The sequence below is a fragment of the Austrofundulus limnaeus genome, unplaced genomic scaffold (assembly GCF_001266775.1).
Source record: "Austrofundulus limnaeus strain Quisiro unplaced genomic scaffold, Austrofundulus_limnaeus-1.0 Scaffold93, whole genome shotgun sequence".
NCBI classification, from domain to species: domain Eukaryota; kingdom Metazoa; phylum Chordata; class Actinopteri; order Cyprinodontiformes; family Rivulidae; genus Austrofundulus; species Austrofundulus limnaeus.
This window is the reverse complement of record NW_013952495.1, coordinates 870,954-890,279: the sequence shown is the minus strand read 5'-3', so window position 1 is coordinate 890,279 and position 19,326 is coordinate 870,954. Positions and strand designations below refer to the sequence as shown.

The 19,326-nt window shown below is 40.3% G+C and overlaps 1 protein-coding gene across 2 annotated transcripts in view; it reads left to right on the top strand.

The window, feature by feature from the left end:
• The window catches only part of ephb6 (eph receptor B6), a gene marked incomplete in the record, with an annotated part of 65,650 nt that overhangs the window by 766 nt on the left and 45,558 nt on the right, over positions 1-19,326 (top strand). Inside the window, 2 exon segments of one of the 2 annotated variants that reach the window (XM_014012633.1) lie at positions 8,629-8,786; positions 12,627-12,691. In XM_014012633.1, coding sequence (XP_013868087.1) covers positions 12,629-12,691 — 63 coding nt within the window. 2 annotated transcript variants of the gene reach the window in all.

Genomic DNA, 19,326 nt, shown 5'->3' with positions numbered 1-19,326 from the left:
GTGTGTGTGTGTGTGTGTGTGTGTGTGTGTGTGTGTGTGTGTGTGTGTAATAATCTATAACAGGGGTAACGTATATGTCAGAGTCACACCACAGATTTGAGCTGTGTTTGGAACAGATGGCTTGGACTTAGTTGAGACAGAACAACAGCGAGAGGAGAGGCTGCTCAGTATTACTGCTCCACTGACTCTGTTTGTGTAATAATACAGTATTAACCCAGTAGCGTGGATGTTCTTCTAAATCCACACAGAGTGGAACATTTTTTTCGAGTGGATCTGGTGTCGTTGAGGGCTCACTGATGCTCTGAGCTGACGGGTTTCTTTGTGAGCGAATCATTCAAAAGTCTCATACACAGAAAAGATGTGACGCTTTGGTTCATCACTTTCATGTGCTGCTTGTGTGTGGAGGGAGTGTTGATGTGAAGCCACAGGGGGGGTCTCTGGAGTCTTTGATGTGTGTAGGGGATTGTGTGTTCACGGTGGATTTCCACGACACATTAAAGAAGAGGAAATGCACCTGACGCCTCTTCAGAGGATCCCATCCTGAAAGAGCGCACACTGTTGCTATTTCTATAAATGATGTTGTCCAAAATAAAAAGGCCTTGAATGAATGCATACTGTCTAGTTTTCATAAATTATGGTTATCTTTTGACAGTATTAGAATTGAGGATGACTCTCAGCTACTACCACATCAAATTTTAGCTCAGTATCTGGGAGGTCCAGTGGAGCTCGGTGGTCTGGTTTGAGCCCAGGTTGCACCAGGAAGAGCCTTATCGACATAAAAAACAATCACTAAATCTCTGCTGCAGGTTTGCTCACTGTGGCAGCGCCCCTCTGAGGGGAGCAGCCGAAAGAAAGACAACTGCAAGAATTTTTTGTTAACTCTGACACACAACTTGAATTGGTCAATCGGTGTTAATTTTCATTAAAATCTGTCATGAGATGCTTTGCTAACATGTGCAACAACAGTATGGCCTCAAGGCAATAACAAACAAAAGACATTAAAATGCAAAGACTCAACACGTGGCTGAAACTAACATTTAGAGGTTTTGCTGCTTTTGAGCTTCACTTTGTTTCAAATTTTACAAAAATTAAATAAAATAAAAGTTGTCAGGACTTTACTCTAAAAAGTGCTTCCTGTATGTTCAGAACAACAAAAAGACTTTGGATCAGTTCGTTTGGTTTGTGATTGAAAAGATTGAAAAAAAAGGGAAAAATGCAAATTATTTAAAAAAATCTGAGTGTCTAAACAGGGTTATTAGAAGAGTGTTTGATGAATATTGATCTCTAGCAGACATTTGCAGTGCTAACAACGTATACACAAATAAACCTTTAAATATTGTTACATATCCTTCAAATGTTAAACACAAGTCAGGTTTTATGGCTAAAATAAAATAAGCTTTAAGATTATTTTAAGGTAAAACTTCAGGCTATCTAACAATACAACACATGTTTACAGAAGAGCATCATGTAAACAAATAAAGTAGATTTCTGAGAGCCTCAAAAAAAAACTATTAATCCGTTTTTGTTTTTAGGCAATTTGGATGATAACAATCAATTTATTTAAGGACTAAAGGTCAGTGTTATTCTCTCAGAACCAGCAGGTGAAAATCCTTCTACATTAAATAAAACAGTAAAACAGTAAAACTTCAAAACAAGTAAAATCCTTTTTCATGAGAACTATAATGTTCGTTAATGTCCACCAGGAGAACTCTGACCCAGCAGCTGTGTGTCGTCAGGACAAAGTCAGCCAAGGCTGTTTGAGTTCACATTTAAGACCAAATTAAAGCTTTCAGATGTTATAAATGATGTGTACAACATAATGATCCTGCTATCGTTTTGGGCCTGTTGCGCAAAATTGAATTTGAACTGAGCTTTTTGAGTAAATTGGATCGATATAAATAAACTGAACTAGGCTGAATTTGTGCACAGCATCAGGACCTGTCAGGATCTGCGGGTTTTCATGATTGGCTTGTCTTCTTTTGTTTATGTTATTATAGATGCAGTTCCTAGTGTTTACTTTTGGATGCTTCATGTTGATTTCCTGTCTCTCCTCTCTGTGTGCCATTCATCGTTCCTTCAGTCTGTCAGGTCTTAGTGTGTTTGATTTATGTTGTCAGCTGAAGTGGGAAAGTCTTCAACTTTTGGAAGTTGAAGCAAAAACTATCAGCTTTCTTCTGCAGTGCCAGGGCAGCAAAACGCTTCCATTTGTTTACATCACTGTCACTCTCCTGCAGTTATACAGTCCAGCAGTACGATGAGTTAATATAGATTAAACCTTTTAAAAATGTACCAGCATAAATCAAAAGAAAATCTATGCTGTAAACCTATTAACTACTGTAAGAAACCGCTGGTGCTTGCGTCAAACTCAAGGTGCACAGGCCAAACCTGTTCCACCATGGCATTTTATGTGGTCCACGGGATCTTCAGAGATGCTAATGTCTTAAAGTACTTCTTTATTCAAAATGCCACTTTAAAACCATAAAATGCATCTCCCATGATGCATGTAGATTATTTTATTTGCAAAAGGAAATCATCCCACCACTGGGTGGAGTTCATGGTTCAAAAGTAGCCACTAGCCATTAAAAATACAGCTAAATGAAGATTTTAAAGAGCAAAATTTGACCACTACTTTAGAACACTGTGCTCCTTCATGTAGTGGTTGGATCTTGTCATGTTGCGAAAAAATAATCTACATGCAGTGTTGGGAGATGTTGGCTACTTTTTCTGCAATCCAGTTGTGCTGGGAAGTGGGAATCCCTAACTTACGAGTTGTAAATTTATATTGAAAAGCCTCCCTCCAGTGGGAATTCCCTGTTGGAAAGTAGGAGAGTTCAGAAATCTCCACAGTAAGTAAAACTATTTTACTTTTAATAGAATGTTTGTGTTATTTCACATTTAGTCAGTTGTACGAGTACTTTTCAGTGTTAGAGGATGTGTTAAAACTCCGTTTCTATGCATGAAATACCACATAGAGCTCAGTGATTGTTTGTGAGTGGTGCTCAGCTGGAGCAATGTGAAGAGGAATGTGAAGTTTTGTGCTTAGTCAAGTTAATTGTGTTTTGTCCACAGTTGATTACAACTGACTTTTTGGGGGCCATCATAACCCTCATGTTGCCCTCATGAAGATGAGTTTGACACCCCTGTCCTAGTGCCTCAGGGCCCAAAGCTTTATTGCTTACCTGTGCCTAATAGAAAGGTTACCCCTGAATTTAAGAGAACAAAATCCAATCAAATTTGCCAATTCAGCCTAATCTTGTATTGCGTTAAGTCAACACAAGAGTTTAAATGAACAGGTTAAATAAACCCAAAGAGAAACATCTGAAATTGTGTGACGTCTGAACTCAGCGTAATGAAGATCTTGGACTTTTTGTTCCTACAAACACCAGACTTGGCAGCATGTTGACGTTCTCACTTTAAGGTCATTTGGGCTGTTTTTCCCCGCCGTCACTCGTTTCCAGCTTTAACTGGGTATTAATTGGACAGATTACCCTCTCTCTCCTGGGTGTAATAAGCTGTTCTTGAAGGACGTGGTAAATTAGCTAAAGTGTTATAAGAAAACAAACTGCGCGCTCTCGTCACGGTGGGAGAGCAGCGAAACAGACGAACACCAACACCTCCTCAAAAGCTTTCCTCCTGCCACCTCCCAAGAAGCACAGCGAACTCTAAAACACTCATTCCTGGCTTATTTTTAGCTCTCATATGTAAGTTTTCGTGATTTTCTGTGGCGGCTGAGAGCACCCTAATGACTTCAGGTCACGTTTCCCCTCAGATGAATCCCGCAGCTGCCGTTGGCCGTATGAAAGACGGAGGCCTTTGGGCGGCCGAGAGGCTGGACGTCCTGCTCTGAGTCACGGCAGACAGCGTCGCCGATAATACTCGGGTGCAGACAGGCAACGAGCCGGGGCCTAAATGTAACTGAAAGATGACCACGTGGCCTGAATGCCGTGAAGCTGGAATGTAGCTTTTGGGTTTTGGGTTTCACTTTAAACTCTGGAGGCTGCTGGCAGCGTGCGTGTCGGCACCGACCCACCAGACTGAAGGAAAAGTTGGATTGTTGAAAACTTCAGGACTGAGAAATGACCGCGTGAGATGAGAGTAAACTGATCTGCTCTCAGATTTACATTCCTCCATCGTAGCGGAGGCAGACGGCAGAAATGGTGATGAAAATATGTTCTAGGCAGGTTTGGTCTTTGATGGAAATCTGAATCCAGTTGGAAACAATTATATTTTTCTTTTTATGGTTTGATTAAACAAAACGTTTAACGTGTTTACTTTGGACAGAGACAAATTTGCTGTTTTTATTGTTCATATTTAACATTTACTCAGAAATAAAACCCAGCAAAAGTCTCTGTTTTATTTTTTTATGTCAGCTTTATTTTATTTCTCTATCCTTCAGTGCAACTGTATTTTATTTTAATTTAAAGCGAAGCACTATTAGGAGAAGGTGCTGCATAAATAAAACTCACAGTCACAATTCTGTCAACCCAGCTCTAATTAAAGGAAAAGTGATTTGACTTCCAGAATGTTTAAAGCTCAGTAATAAATATGTCAGCTGTTTTATCCAAATATAACTTTATCCATCTTATTCACATATTTAATTTCATCTGATCTAAACATCAAGTGGTTGGAGTTTCTCTGCAGCTTTGGCACTATGGGTTCATTAATTTCCAAACCACTGAGGGTTGATCTGAAACCAAACTGTTCTCAAACGAAACCAAGTGTGTCAATTAACTGGAAAAACCCCACCCCCCAAATTAAAACAAAATGAAAAAGACAAAACTCAGTTTTTGTATTCTATTTTAACCACCTTATATTTGTTCAGATTGTTAAACTATCACACATTAAGAGTTTTGTGGTGGAATTTGTAAAGATTGTTTTAGTTTTGCTCCTTGTTTTTAATCACACTCCACTTCCAGTTGAAACCAAACTCCCTGCCAGCTAACCCAACTCGTCAGCAAATCCCGAAGAAAAGACTTGAGTCAGTGATACCCGTGCCTGTTGCTACCTGCTCCGTGTCGTCTCTTCTGGCTTAAAGCTCTGTTTGTTGCAGCTGCACCTTCATTCAGTCCAAACCGCCTCAGAGTTTTCTGATAACTCCTGTTGACATGTGCATGCTTATTTCTGAAATCACACTAATCCCTTGTGCTTCCTCCATCGCCTCCTCCCCCTCCCCCTCTTCCCTTGTCTTGGCGTTCGGCTCACGCTGTGGTTGTTTGTAATGAAGGTTTTGGGCTGTCGCTCGCCGTCTGTGAGTGGGAGCATCTGGAGCGGATAAAGAATGGCTGGATAAGTGGACAAAGCACAATCTGACTGCTCTTCAGAACTCGTGCAGCCGCTGTGGGAACATTTTTTTGTGAAAGTGTGTACATCCATATGTGTCAGCGGTTAGCCCTGCTCTTTATTTACTTTGGTGTTGAGGCCTGATTTAAACTCTCACTCCTTTTGTTTTGCTGAGTGTTAACCATGAAGTGCTTCGGCCGAGGGTTTGGAGGAGCTCTGGAGAGTGTGTAAAATAGCATACATCTGTTGTCAAGAGGTGTAACACAGGCGACAGGAGCTACACTTAGCAGGGAAGAGGGTGTCGGTGCACGCTTGGCCGCACGGCAAGGGAAAGTGTCGGACACGAGTGTTGAGAGCAGAGAGAGAGTGTCATTCAGCTGAAGTGAGCACTCGAGCTGCAGAGGGGACAGGCAGAAAGTGATGCAGGTCACCTCTGCAACCAGAGAAAAGAGCATTTACACCCACAGCGTGGACAGAAAGGGACGAGGGAAACACATTCGTATGCACAAGTGCAATCATATCACCCTCTCCTTTCAGAACCAACCTTTATTTCTACTCCATTGTGTCCCCATTTCTCCCCTACCTTCGATGCGCTTTTCCAAACACACAGCAAATCCAGCATCAATAATGGAGCGGGCCGTATCTTCTTATACAGAGACGCCATGCTCTTTAGATGAATAATACACCGATTTAAAGAGCGTACGGAGGCAGATGAGAGGTGGAGAAGTTAATCGAGCAGAGTAGGGGGTAACGTCAAGAAAGAAAAGGCAAGAGGCCGTCGTGCATTAACTCAGCACTCAGGGTCAGATTGCCGACTCAGCACTTGTTCCAACTCTAAGGGACAAACTTTGAGTGTTTCAGCTCTCAGACAGAGTTCAGAAGAGATGCTGCAGGAGCGACGAGTTAAATAAAGGAGCTTTTTACTCCCGTGTGCACCCGCCACTAAACGTCCCCCTCTTTCTGCGCACGGTGGTCTCGTGGACACAGGAGGGCTCTGATTTCCTGGCGCGAGATAATCTGTTAAAGGTGTTCAGCGCTTTAACTTAGCATGTCGCTGTGAATTATTCAGCATGCTTAAGTCACACAATGAGACGTGCGTGATGCTCCTCGAGCGTCCCTCCGTGTAATCTTCCCGTACAGGTTTATAGCAGGGGAGGGGGGGAGCGGGGAGTGACGTGAGGACTGTGGTCCCCTCAAGAAATTAAATGGCAGGGGGGCATAAATATTAATGTCAAAAATGTTTGTTAAGTCTTATTTATGCATGACTGTGCCCAAGGAGGATGTTTAAAGGAATCTGAAATGACACATTTGAGCTACTGTGTGTGTGTGYGTGTGTGTGTGTGTGTGTGTGTGTGTGTGTGTGTGTACATGCGCGCGTGTGTTTTAGCGGCTGTAAAAAGGATGATACTTAATAAGGTCACAGAACATGATCTGTGAGCGTATTTGATTCATGCACGACATGTTTATCAGTAATCCTGACTTATTTGTTACATCAACTGATGTTTAGATAATTCCTTGAAGCATATCGCCCGCCGCCTTTTACGCCAGAGTTTCAAACTAAGATGGTTTTGTGGTGAGAGTTTAGATCAAACCTTGAAAACAATATTATGCCTGATGCGCAAGGGTGCAACTTTAGGTTTATCATTGAGGGGGTTATGCTCTGAAGCCCTGCATGTCATTTTTATAAATTGTGCTTAAATTTACATACCGGTATATGCCATCATAAATTTTTAAATCAGGTTAAAGTTACCTAAAGACAACAAGAACGTTACATCTGTCCAGTTATTTTCTATTGTGTTTGAGCAAATTATTAAATTTTATTGGAGGGTTTATTTTTACTTGATTAAATTATCGTGGGGGTCATGATCCCCCTAACCCCCCTGCAAATTATGCCCATGTTGATGCAGCATAATATTGAGTATGAGTTGGTGTCATGATCCTTGTATTTTGGTTAAGGTTTTATGGTTCTTCTTTGTTTTGTTTTCTTACTTCCTGTTTAGCTTCCCTGCCTGTGTCCAAATTCAGGGACTTCTTTGAAGGACCCGGTCTACGTGGGCCTTTGTTGACAGCAAAGAGCAAAAGAAAGTGGCTGTGAATTTGGACGGTCTAGCCTTCAGCTTTATTCCAACCCTTATCCTGGTGTTTGTCTTGTCGCAGAGCAACTGTGACAACGCTAAGCAGAAGCAATGACGATCAAAACTGAATCAAATAAACAAAATATCAATATTATAAATGGACAAAACTGTCTTGGCAATATGAAGAACTATTGGACCTGCCATACAAGCTCATTTACGATGATTTCTGACAAGAATAATAAAAACATGTCTAAAAGTGACAAAAGCACAACACAACTGCTTTAAAGTTTAGTTTTTGTACTGCCATTTTTTTAAAACTATACTACCGCTTCTTGCTTCGTCTGCCGTTACGAGAAAAAAAAAGTCTAGCCAGTTGATGCATCTTGCGATAAGGTGGGCTGTGAAGAATACACCAGACCCGTGCCTCAAATTGAGGGAAAATATTGTGCATTTGTGAGCCGCAGTTGGAGGAGACTTTGATTATGGACATCCTTCGGCGCATCGCTGTGATGTAATCGGCCCTCAAATTCAGCCTACAAAGGATGGAGCCCCTGAATTAGGACACAGTTTTTGTGTTTCCTTTGCCATTCAATTCATCCTCAATCAGCCAGCCCCCCTCACCTGCTCCCAGTCTCCAGTTAAGTCAGCTGTTTCCAACACCTCGTTAGCTCTGCGGTGTCCTGCCACCACCACCTCAGCAGCTCATTGTTTGGTTTCATCCATGTGTCTCGGCCCCCTTTGTGTTCCTCCCATGATTCCAGAGTTTTATGTAAGTTTTGCTACCCTACCACCACTGTTTGGTCTGTCCTGTATAACCCATGTTGTCTGCATCGGGGTCCAAGCCTCACCACAGCAGTGATAGTTGGGAATGACTCTCAGCCACTACCACGTCAAATTGTAGGTCAATATCTGTAAAGCTGACTGAGGTGTCGCCAGTGTTGTATGTTGAATCTGGTTGACTTCAAAGATTTTCTGATCGTTTTGATATTCATGGTATGTGGGATATTTTGGTAACACAATTGTTTCCCCTTTTGTGCTTGACCTGAATGCCACCACATATTTCAGCTTGTCTCCTGCATGTGTCCAGAAATGCAATTTGAAAAAGTGCTGTTTATAAAATCCTGGTTTGGTGTGCTTAGACGTCTGAATGCAACTGATTTTATCCGCAGTGCTTTTTGCAGTTCGGCTCGCCGACACACACGGCACACAAAATGAATTGTTCTGATGCCCGTGGCTGCATAAACCCAAGATGTCCCGGTCTATTTGTATTCTTGCCTTGATACCGTTCCTATCAGCCCCAAATCCGGGAGGACAGCCGTAGAAAATGTGCGCCTTTAATGAGATTGACATAAAGACAAGGCAGTGGGTGAAAACAGACAGAGCGACTGGAGGAATGAAGGCTTGGAGGACAGATTTGTGGGTTATCCATCTGTGAGTATGATCCTGGAAAAAAACTGTTTACAGAACAGCCGGAGAGGTGGAGGCAATTTCCTGTCAAAAAGCTACAAAAGAGATCATGTTCTTTTCATTGTTTCATTTCTTAAGACAGGCAGAAGAATTCAGTGCATGTCTGATCTACATTTCCCTGCAGGTCCCTCTTGTTTTTACGGGATGTCTTTTTGAATTCCAGTCTGTGTTGATCAGGGATAATATTGCTGTCTTTGTCTGGTTGTCAGGGAGCAAAGGAAGGCAACTGAGTGACATTAAATGGAAATGAAAGCATAAAAATATCACAACAATGAGAGGAATTATTCATTTACAAAGAGAGACTGATGGCTCCGCCCTCTCACAGTGGCATGTCTGTGCAAAATGTGTCTCCGGCTCTTTGGGTGATTAGTGCTGTGTGTGTTTTCCCTCCATTACCTCCGTCTGTGCAGGCATCCAGACCTGAAGTCTGATGGGCTCGCCGTCTCCGAGTGCACGGCAAACTTTGGCGTGCATTCAGTCAGCGATCCAGACTGTGCCAGACTGAATGAAGAACAACAACCACAGTTTTGGAATACTAATGGAAAATTCAAGGGCCTTCAGCTCTGTGTGGGAAGCTGCCATGTGTCAGCATGCAGCACTTAACATAAAGTCACTTACTCTCTGTGTGTGTGCGCACTTCTTTGCCAGTGTGCTTTTTAAAGCACTCAAAACCCCAAAAGCAAATTAAAAGAAAAACACACTTCAGCACAAAAGTGTTTGTTTGTTGTTTTTTTTTTTATTTCTCACTTCAGTTCAGAGGAAACAAGCCAATATCTGCTAGAAACCTGCTGCGCAAACTGGAACACTGAGCATATTGATCAAACACAAAAAGGATTACTAAGTTTCGACAACCCAGATTCTGAAAAAGTTGGAATGCTGTGTAAAAACAACATTGCAAGAACCAATATTTTATTCACATGAAATCATTTCAAACATTAAAACAAAGGAATTATATGGGGGAAATTATATGGTAATGTTGAATTTTATGGCAGCAACTCATCAAAAATAAGGACAGGACAGGGACGGGAAAAGGCTGTAAAAGTTAGTGGCACAAATAAAAAAACAGCTGGAGGAGCATCTTGCAACGAATTTGATTGATAACAGGTCAGTAAGAGAGTTTGGTATTTAAAAAAGCCTTTTAAATAGTGCTTTGTGAAAAACTGCACCTACAAACAGTGGATCAGAGTAATGTTTATCAATCGGACAAAATAGAGAACATTTTGAATATCCCATTATCTAAAGTTTTATTACCTTCAAACTATTTAAAAAATCTGGAGAAATCTGCATTTTAAAGAATGAGGCTGAAAGTCGGTATTTGACGCCTCGGATCTTCAGGCCCCTAGAGGGGCCACTGCATTAAAAACAGATCTATTTCTGTTCTGGACATTTACACAAATCCCTGTCTGCTCACTCTGCCATCCACAAATGCTGGCTAAAGCTCTATCAAGCAAAAATAAAATAAAATAAAATAAAATAAGCCATATGTGAACACCATCCAGAAAGAGTCTCTTCGTTTAAAACAGAAAACTGTTATCAGACAAATCAAAACTTGAAATTATTTTTGTGCACAGTCACGTCTTCTGTACTAAAGAGCCTGTTATCAGAGCACAGTTCAAAAGCCTGCCTCTCTGATGGTATTGGGGTGCATAAATGCCTCTGACATGGCCAGCTCACACGTATGGAAACATGTAATCAATGCAGAAAAGTACTAGCCTGGCCCTTGCCTTCCTATGCAGCTCCACTCAATTCTAGTTTCCCTTCACTGCTTCGTCTGGGACTTCTCCCATAGACGAGGACTTCTTTGGGAGCATTTCAGTCGTGCCAATCACAGAACAGAACGTTGATTTTCTGTGCAGCATCTGCTTGTAGTTAATTTTACCTGGGCCAATCAGCAAACAGAAGGTGGAGTTTTAAACAACATCGATTTTCTGCACAGTGTCTGCTAGTTATTTTAGCATACAGCAGTGGAGGAAGTGAATGAAGCCAGTCCGTGTTGATAAGGCTTCCAAATTAAATAAAATTTGTCTGACAAAGCAGCAGCTCTCATTTACAGTCGTCTCGTTCGCTCATTACTTCTCTCCTCTCAGTTGGGTTGTTTACAGCGCATGCGATTTTCGGTTAGCTTCTTAGCTTAGCCTCCGTCACAGTGGTGCTGGCACACATACGTCGCGGCCAACCGATCCAATTGTTTTAAACTTCATCAGAGGCAACGCCTCCAGCAAGAATCACTTCTCCATAGCCGAGAGTCCAGACCCTCGTACGAAGCAAAGTGAAGGACAGGGTCTGGTTTTTACCAGGTTAGAAAAGTACAGGTTCTAGATCTTTGGTGTCAAACTCATTTCCACCGAGGACCATATGAGCTTTATGGCGGCCCTCGAAGGACCAGTTGTGATGAATTTTGGCATTTCGTGTTTAACTTTGACTAAACAGTGTTTTAGCGCGTCCTCTTTTAAACACTGATAAGAACTGAGTGTATGACTGCCTAAATCTGAAATAAATACAGAAATATTAAAGACAGATTCAGATTATGGTTGATGGTGACTTTAAAGCAGCTTATTTTCAGACATTAATACTGTGCTATCCAACTAAATTGCTCAGTTACTTAAAGCCAACAGCCAACCGGAGTGCCCAGAGATAGGAATTTATTAAATCTATTTTTATTTCATTTTTTAAATTAAATTTAATTTGTTGCATTTAGTCATAAATTTAAAGTTTACCATTGATATAAGAAACAATTTTCATGTTAAGTGAAAAAAAAAAACATTATTTTTGGGGGGGCGCCCCTCCTGGTGGGCCACACGGGATTCACCCGCGGGCCTTGTGTTTGACACGTGTTCTAGAACAAGATTTCATCCAGACAATGTCTTTTTCAGGGAAGGCCTTGCAGATTTTATCATGACAGTCCACAGCACAGAGTCCAGGTGCTGAACTGACCTGTCTGCAGTCCAGACCGCTCACTAACAGATATCATTTGATGCATCTTAAAACAAAGAAATCCAGCAAAAAGATCAAGATTTGTTGAAAAAAATAATCCTACCTCAGACGTGAATAAAACATTCTCCTCCAACACCTCCAGCAGCTGGTCTCCTCAGATCCTAGATGTTTACAGAGTGTTGTTACAGGAAGAATGGATGTTTCACAATGACGAACATGATCCTATCCCAACCTTTTTGACTTGAGTTGCTCCCATAATATTCATATTTACCTTTTCCCCTAAAAATGAATCAATTTTAGAATTTATATAAAATTACTAAACCCCATTCTAAATAAAATCTGGATTTATAAGACTATGAATGTAAATTGTTGCATTCTATTTGTCTTCACAAATTCCCAAATTTTTGGATATCAGGGTTGTAGAAACCACCAGCTGCTGTGGCCTTTTGAAGCTCAGAAATTTGGCCTTTAATGATTCTGCCCCATCAGGTCAATCAGTTTAATTCTCTAAAGTCCAGAACACTGTGGATAAAAACATCATTACTCGGAATCAGATATCAGGTTTGACAGATGCACACAGCTGGAGCCTGGCCTGATTTTAATGCCTGGAGGGGGGAAAAATATCTAAAAGAATTTTGGACAAAAATCTGCTCCTGTTCCACAAATAGCTTGATATCTCAACTTCAGACCCCTCCTGCAGTCCCAGTTCTCAGTCCTAGAGAAAATATCTTCTGATTACAAATTCCGTTTCGTAGTTTCTTCCCTGTTTTCAGCTCTCATTTGCAGTGAAACTGTGGCAGATTAAACTGAAAGCTGTGCATCTTGAGTCTGCTTTGGGTTTCTCATGCCTCGTCTCTGTTTTCTCTGCAGTGATGCTGCTGGACACAACAGAGGCTACCTCAGAGCTGGGCTGGACCACCTATCCAGACACGGGGGTAAGCAGAGACCCAGTTTGTCCATGTGCTCTCCATCTGTCGGGACATTAAAGTGTTTGCGTTTGAAGAGTGCGTTGCACATGTGTAACACATGTTTGTGATTAAATGTAAAGTTAGAATCTCATTAGAGCTTTATGGTGTGAAGGGTTTAAACATGATGGAGTGTCTGAAATTGGTTCAATTTCTCTATTTAACAGCTGATCCTATATCTTTTACCCAACCATGAACATTAAGTGGATTCATTCTGTTAATACTCCAATATACTATTGTTTATGATATAAAACACACAATGTGCCTGTTTTGTGTATATGATGGCGGTTTCACACACATCCAGGACATTAGTCTGTTTAAAACAAGCACAGTTAAAGTAATGACTTTCAAACATGGATTAAATTTTAAAAAAACAAAAAGTCCTTCATATTGTTTTTGTTTGCCAGCCCATTTCTTACGATTACCTTGATTCTGGTAGTTTAAATGTGATGCAGGCTTTCAGCTGCATCCTTCCTCGAGCTGCAGGGGGTGGTGGAGCTCAGCGGGACGTGTCAGGAAGGGCAGCGTGTGCTTCCACAACATTAGTGTGTTGCCAAACAGTTGCTCGATACCAAACGATTTCTTTTGCAGTTGCCACTGATTTGCGTGACCCTGCTTTTATTAGGTCACAGCAGAACAATCTCATAATGATAAACAGACTTTTGAAAGCTTTTATTCACACAATTATTAGTGTATTTGTCGTAAATATTGGAAATTGGAGTTTGCATGCATGAATGAGTCAATGCAACATTCTGGGTATGTTTTTGATGAAGGAATGACATCATAATATGTTATAAAGCTAAAAAATATAAATTTTGTCCAACACTGCCTCTTGAAAATGAGTAAAACCTTTAGTTTCAGGATAATAGTGAGAAATAAAATCCATCCTATTTTTTTCTTTCTAATTTGTCTGAATCTCTGCTTTAATTACTCATTTTAAACCTTTAATCTTAAACACATGTGTATAACTGTTTCAATAAAAACTTTTCTGACCTTTTCCCCACATCTCCCAAAGATGAGCTCAACCTTCTTCATCAAAAAAAGAAAAGAACAAAGTGAATGTTTACACACTTTTATTTGGAAAAGAAAAGAACGAGTTATACAGAGTTTAAATATTCAGAAGAACTCGTTTTGGTGATTTTTATATACAAACAGTAAATTTGTATTTTCAAAACCTTTGAGCAAACAAGGTTATTGGCCCCTGGGTTGTGAACCTCTGTTAGTTATGTACTTGGGTTTGTTATGTGATGGGTGATGGGGTCAGGCAGGAATGAATGGAAGTCTATTCACGGCCCTAATAAGGATAGAAATACAAACGTGTGTGCGTCTCTGTATGGTGTGATTACTGCGTGCTCTGTGTGTACTTGCGTGACTGTGCGAGGGTCAACCCTTAGGTCAGTTAAATTCATTCATCTGTGAGTGATTACAGCTCACATCTAATATGGCTCACAGTTACACTCACACACATCAGTCTGATGGTCCTTATTGTCCAGAGAATCACTCATCTGAAGGACAGCGGAGCAGACTCTGAGTGCAGAACATTAAACTGTGACACGTTCAAACCTATAAATTAACTGAACTAACGTTCCTTGAAGCAATTCTTGTCACCTGCCAAAGCTTTACACAAAGACAGTCTGCTCACTCTAGGAGTATGTTAATGGGCTGACTTTAAGCTACTACCGCACCTAGTTGTAGTTCGATATTTGTAAAATGGACCGAGTCATAGCAATGACTGAGCTGGCTAAAGTTCAATTAGGTTGACACCAAAAGTGAATCAGTTGTAGATGTGCATCCAGATTCTTTCAATTCCAGTTTCTGAGATTTTCAATAAAATCTCTCAAGTGGCCCATGAGATATTTTGCTAACAGACAGAAAAAGGAATCACACACACACTCACAAGCAAATACATCATCATGCGACTTATCATCAATGAGCAAAAACAAAAAACAAAAGGCATATTTATTAGTTGATGTTATTTTTGTTTCATATCTAAGCAACATCTTGCAGACTCCCTCGCTCACTGCCGTCTTTGAGCTCAGCCTGCACCTTCCTCCTCCATCATCATCATCATCATCATCACCATCATCATCATCATCATCATCATCATCATCATCATCATCACCATCATCATCATCATCACCATCATCATCATCAGTTTGTCCTCCAGCGTTAGGGATTAATTGAATACCATGTTTGATTAAACAGGGCTCCGTTTGGGTTAGAAACTTGTGAACCACGATGGCAGCTGCTAATAGGAGGCCAGCCTCTTGTGTGTGTGTGTGTGTGTGTGTGTGTGTGTGTGTGTGTGTGTGTGTGTGTGTGTGTGTGNGTGTGTGTGTGTGTGTGTGTGTGTGTGTGTGTGTGTGGGAGTAAGTATGTGCATGAGCAGGCATTTGCATGAGTTTCCTTCCCCCTCTTCAACCTCTCCTCCTTCTTTTATGGTCCTTGGATGACAAGTGCTTCTGAGATGGAGATCTGGTTATTTGACCTGAGGCCATCGAGCTGAGAGAAGGACAGACTACGAGACAGGGAACGAGACGGAGAGATGTTGTGTCAGTTCTCTTTTTTTGAAAAACCCTTTTGGGTTTTTCTTTTTTTCTTTTTTGTCTTTTGATTTAGAGTCTGTGGATATCTGTGTTCTTCCCTGCTGCATGTTCTTCCTTTCTGGTTTTCCAATCTTTTTTTCTTTACATTAGAGACTCAGCTTGGAGCTCAGCTTTCCTACAACCTCCCCAATATCATTATCCTTCAGAAATTCACTGGTTTCTGCTCCCCACAATATTAACTACACCTTGTAGCTACTCACTGCAGAAGCATGGACTGCTTATATAAAAAAGCTTAACGTAAGAAACAAAACCATAACAATATTTTTTTAAAATTGATGGTTAATGATCCCAAAAAGTGAGGAAGAAAGTGTATTAATCTGTTATTTATTTAATAATTAACACATAAAAGTTCCAGATTCTTCTTGACCAGTTTCATTATATTTCTTTACTAACACAAAATGAGTCCAGCCTAATTTGGTTCAATCACAGGACCCAAGCTTAAATGGAGTCATCTTTGTTTACAGTGAGTGCAGACCCACATTTCAGAACTGCATATCAATGCATCTGTAAAACTCTTTCCAGATGTACCATTTGATGGAGTTGAGGAACATTTTTTATGTTTGATTTTATAAATTTAGCACAAAAAGAAAGGAAATGAACTTAGTGTTTGTAGGATTTTTTTTGTAACAGTGTGCCACATTTGTAAGGAACATGCATTTGTGGGATGAACAGTAGAGCTGTGTGTGTGGGTTGTGCATATGAAAAATTTGCAAAATCTTGGTCGAGCAGTTTATTCTGCTGTTGTTGTTGACACTTGTTTTGAGCTTCTGGTAACTCCAGGTCCTACTAATCAGGTGCTCCGTATAAGATTTACTACCATGAAGCATTGTTACAATAAAAAAATAATTTAACAAACACCAATTTCATTTCCTTACTTTTTATATGAAGTATATACTGTATGCAGTAAGTGCACTTAGTCTGCATTTAATCTCCTCATTTCCTGCTTTATGTTTTATATGGTCTTGTTATTTTTACTCTGTGTTTTTGCTTTGTGTGAGTAAGTGCATGAGTCTTTAGCTATATGTGTTTAGGTTTATTTTATAATACATGTTTGTGTTCTGCTAAAACCCACCTCGCCTCATTCGTTGAAAGCTAGCGTGGCTCTCCGGCATTTCAGTTCAAATTAAATCACAAAGATGAGATGAGTGTTCCTTTTTTTCTCTTTTTTTACTTCTTTCCCAATGATTTTTCCACCCCCTCCCAGTCAATCTGGACCTTCTTTTTTCCCATTCTTCATGTGGGTGGCTGGGTGGGACAAAATGAGGCAAGAAAAGCTAGGGGAGGAGGGGTGATGGGGCTTTTCAGAACAAATAAAAGCTGAGTTTCTGCACGCGATCCAAACACACAAATGCTCTTTACCTGTAATCTCCAGACACACCACAACAAATGCATATTTTTTTCTTGTTTCCACCCTCCTCCCCTCCTTTCCCTCCACCCTGCCATGTGCTCTTTGTTGTCCCTCCAGAGTGAATCAGAAGCCTTGGAGAGAGATTGCAGTCCTTTCACTCCATCAGACTGACAGCTCCTTAGATGGTTTTTTAATCTGCTCGCTGATCTTATCATTATTTCAAACGAGCCAAATATTAAAAATTTACTCTCTGATGTGCGATGCTATGAGGGGTTTTACTCATCCTGGCTGTCAGAACCACACCAAGAAATAAACCCAAGCTTTCAGAGATACAGGAACATGTAGAAACTCTGAATCCCACATCTTTAATGCACCCTGATAGGCTGTCAGGATCTTTTGTGGGTTTCCCCATTGTCGTAAGGGGAATAATGACGACGGGGGTCTAATACATAATTCTGTTGGATTACAACTGAAAAGGTCCAGATTGTCACTCGAGGCGGCACGGGCTCCAAGCAGAACATTTTCATCCCTGGAGGCTCAGTTCTGGGTAATTGGTGAAACTAAAACCCGAGTCTTCATTTACATTTTGGTAAACCTGACAGAGTCGAGTCTCCTCAGGTGGGCAGCTCCACGTCTCCATGTTTGACTCAAAGGTTTTACTTAAAAACTGTTTCTGAACATGTAAATCATCTGCTTCTGTTTAAAAACTCAACAAAACCTGCTCATTAGTGAATGTGAATGGCATGAAAAAGAACATTTCATGACAAAAGCCCTGTCTGTTCTTATAAAACTGGGATTCCTTGAAAGAGTGCACATCACCCTGTATGACTCTCAGCTACTACCACATCTCATTCTAGCTTAAAATTGTAAAAAAATTACTAAGTTAGGACAATTGTTATGTTTGCTAATGTAGAAGGATGTTAGAGATGCAGCTGCCAGGAAAATGACAAAAGGGAGATGTATGGATGAAAAAATAATTCTGATGAATGACAAAAAGCTATTTTATAGAGTATCTCTTGTCCACTAAAACATTTTCATTTCTTATTAATGTAGTTGCATTTAACACAGTGAAATGAACAAATATAAGCAAAAATAAATTTAAAAATAAAATAAAAGATTTTACATAAAAAGATGGACACGGACTAAAGCAAACACTTAAAATTCACTTTTTTAAAGTGTTTTTTACTCAACTTTGGGTATGTACTTCTTAAAAAAACAGTCCTAGGACCAAAAAAATGCACCCAGGGGCATATTTACTGTAAGCAAATGTATTTTTAATGTATATTAATGACAAATTTTATACTTCCGTCATTTTGTGATGTCACAAGTCGTAAGACAACCCACCGGAACCTGCGTTCAGCCCCTTACCTAGCAACCCCCGGATGAGACTCCTCCTCCTCAGTATAAAGAGCCGTCACGATTGTTGTTATGCAATGTGCAGCTCATTTCACAACAAGCCTACAATAGGGCAATGGGTAGAGTGTTGGACCAGAGAGTGGTAGACCAGGGTTTGAAACCATCTAGGACACAATTTAATTATTTATTTATTTTCGTTCGTTATGAACACGTTTTCTCATGCACCTCTATTGTTTAGCTTACTAAAGCCTTGTTAAAGCATATTTGTTCGAGTTTCTGAGGTATTTTGACCACTGCTGCTCCCTGCTCTGGTAACAGCATGCAGAGTGAGCGCAGAGCAGAGGAGGGAGAGAAAAAAAGAAAGAAGCTGCAACCGACTCTGCCTCTGGCTCTCTCATATGGTTGTCCAACGGAGTTTCTGCTATTATTAGCCATGCTAAAGTAAACGCTGGCTTTGGAGGGCGGAGTTAATGTCAACAGATTTTTGGAGGGCGTTACCAACAGAGCTCATTAACATAAACAGCTCTTCTGAACAGAAGTCAGAGCAGGCAGAACTGGAAAATGGGAAATTTTATTATCTGAGAATTATTTTGTGCATTAAATTGAATGAACATGGTCTGGATAGCCCACAGACATACCATAAAAATTTCTAGGACCCATAATTGGTCTCCTTTAAATTTGTATTCTTTCTGACAGCCAGCAGGGGGCACGTTCAGTGGTTTTAATAAAGAAAAGATAATTAAGTTTTAAAGCACCATACATTTTAACGACACATCTTTTTGCATTATACAAACAAGCAAACACAAACTGTGATTACAATGATGCATTATTCTTTTGCAAAGCTGTAGAGCCGTACGAAAAAGGCTAAAAGATAATTATTACTTTAGTAAAAGGGGAAAGAGTTTATATTTGAATGAAATTTTTAAGCCTTTGTTAAACACAGCATGAGGTTCATTATGTAAATCACATTCCACTTTAAAGTATAGTAAGTGTGGGGGTCACCTCGAGTGAAGAAACAAGATTTACTGCCTCGAAGCAGGCCTCAGACAGGCCTGATGAGAGGACAGGAACTCTGTCACAAACTGAACTCTATTTAGGCCATGACAGGTCATTCTAACCATGGAAGAGAACCCCTCAGTTCTCTTAATCAGATAATGGACAGAACAATCTCTTCTGTTCGTGATTCATTTGTTGTTTAACTAAGAATGTTTATGCATTTGTTAATTCGTGATAATGACTGTCACAGGAAAAGTGGAACCACTTCTTTTCTTTTATCGTGCCTTAAAGATTTATAA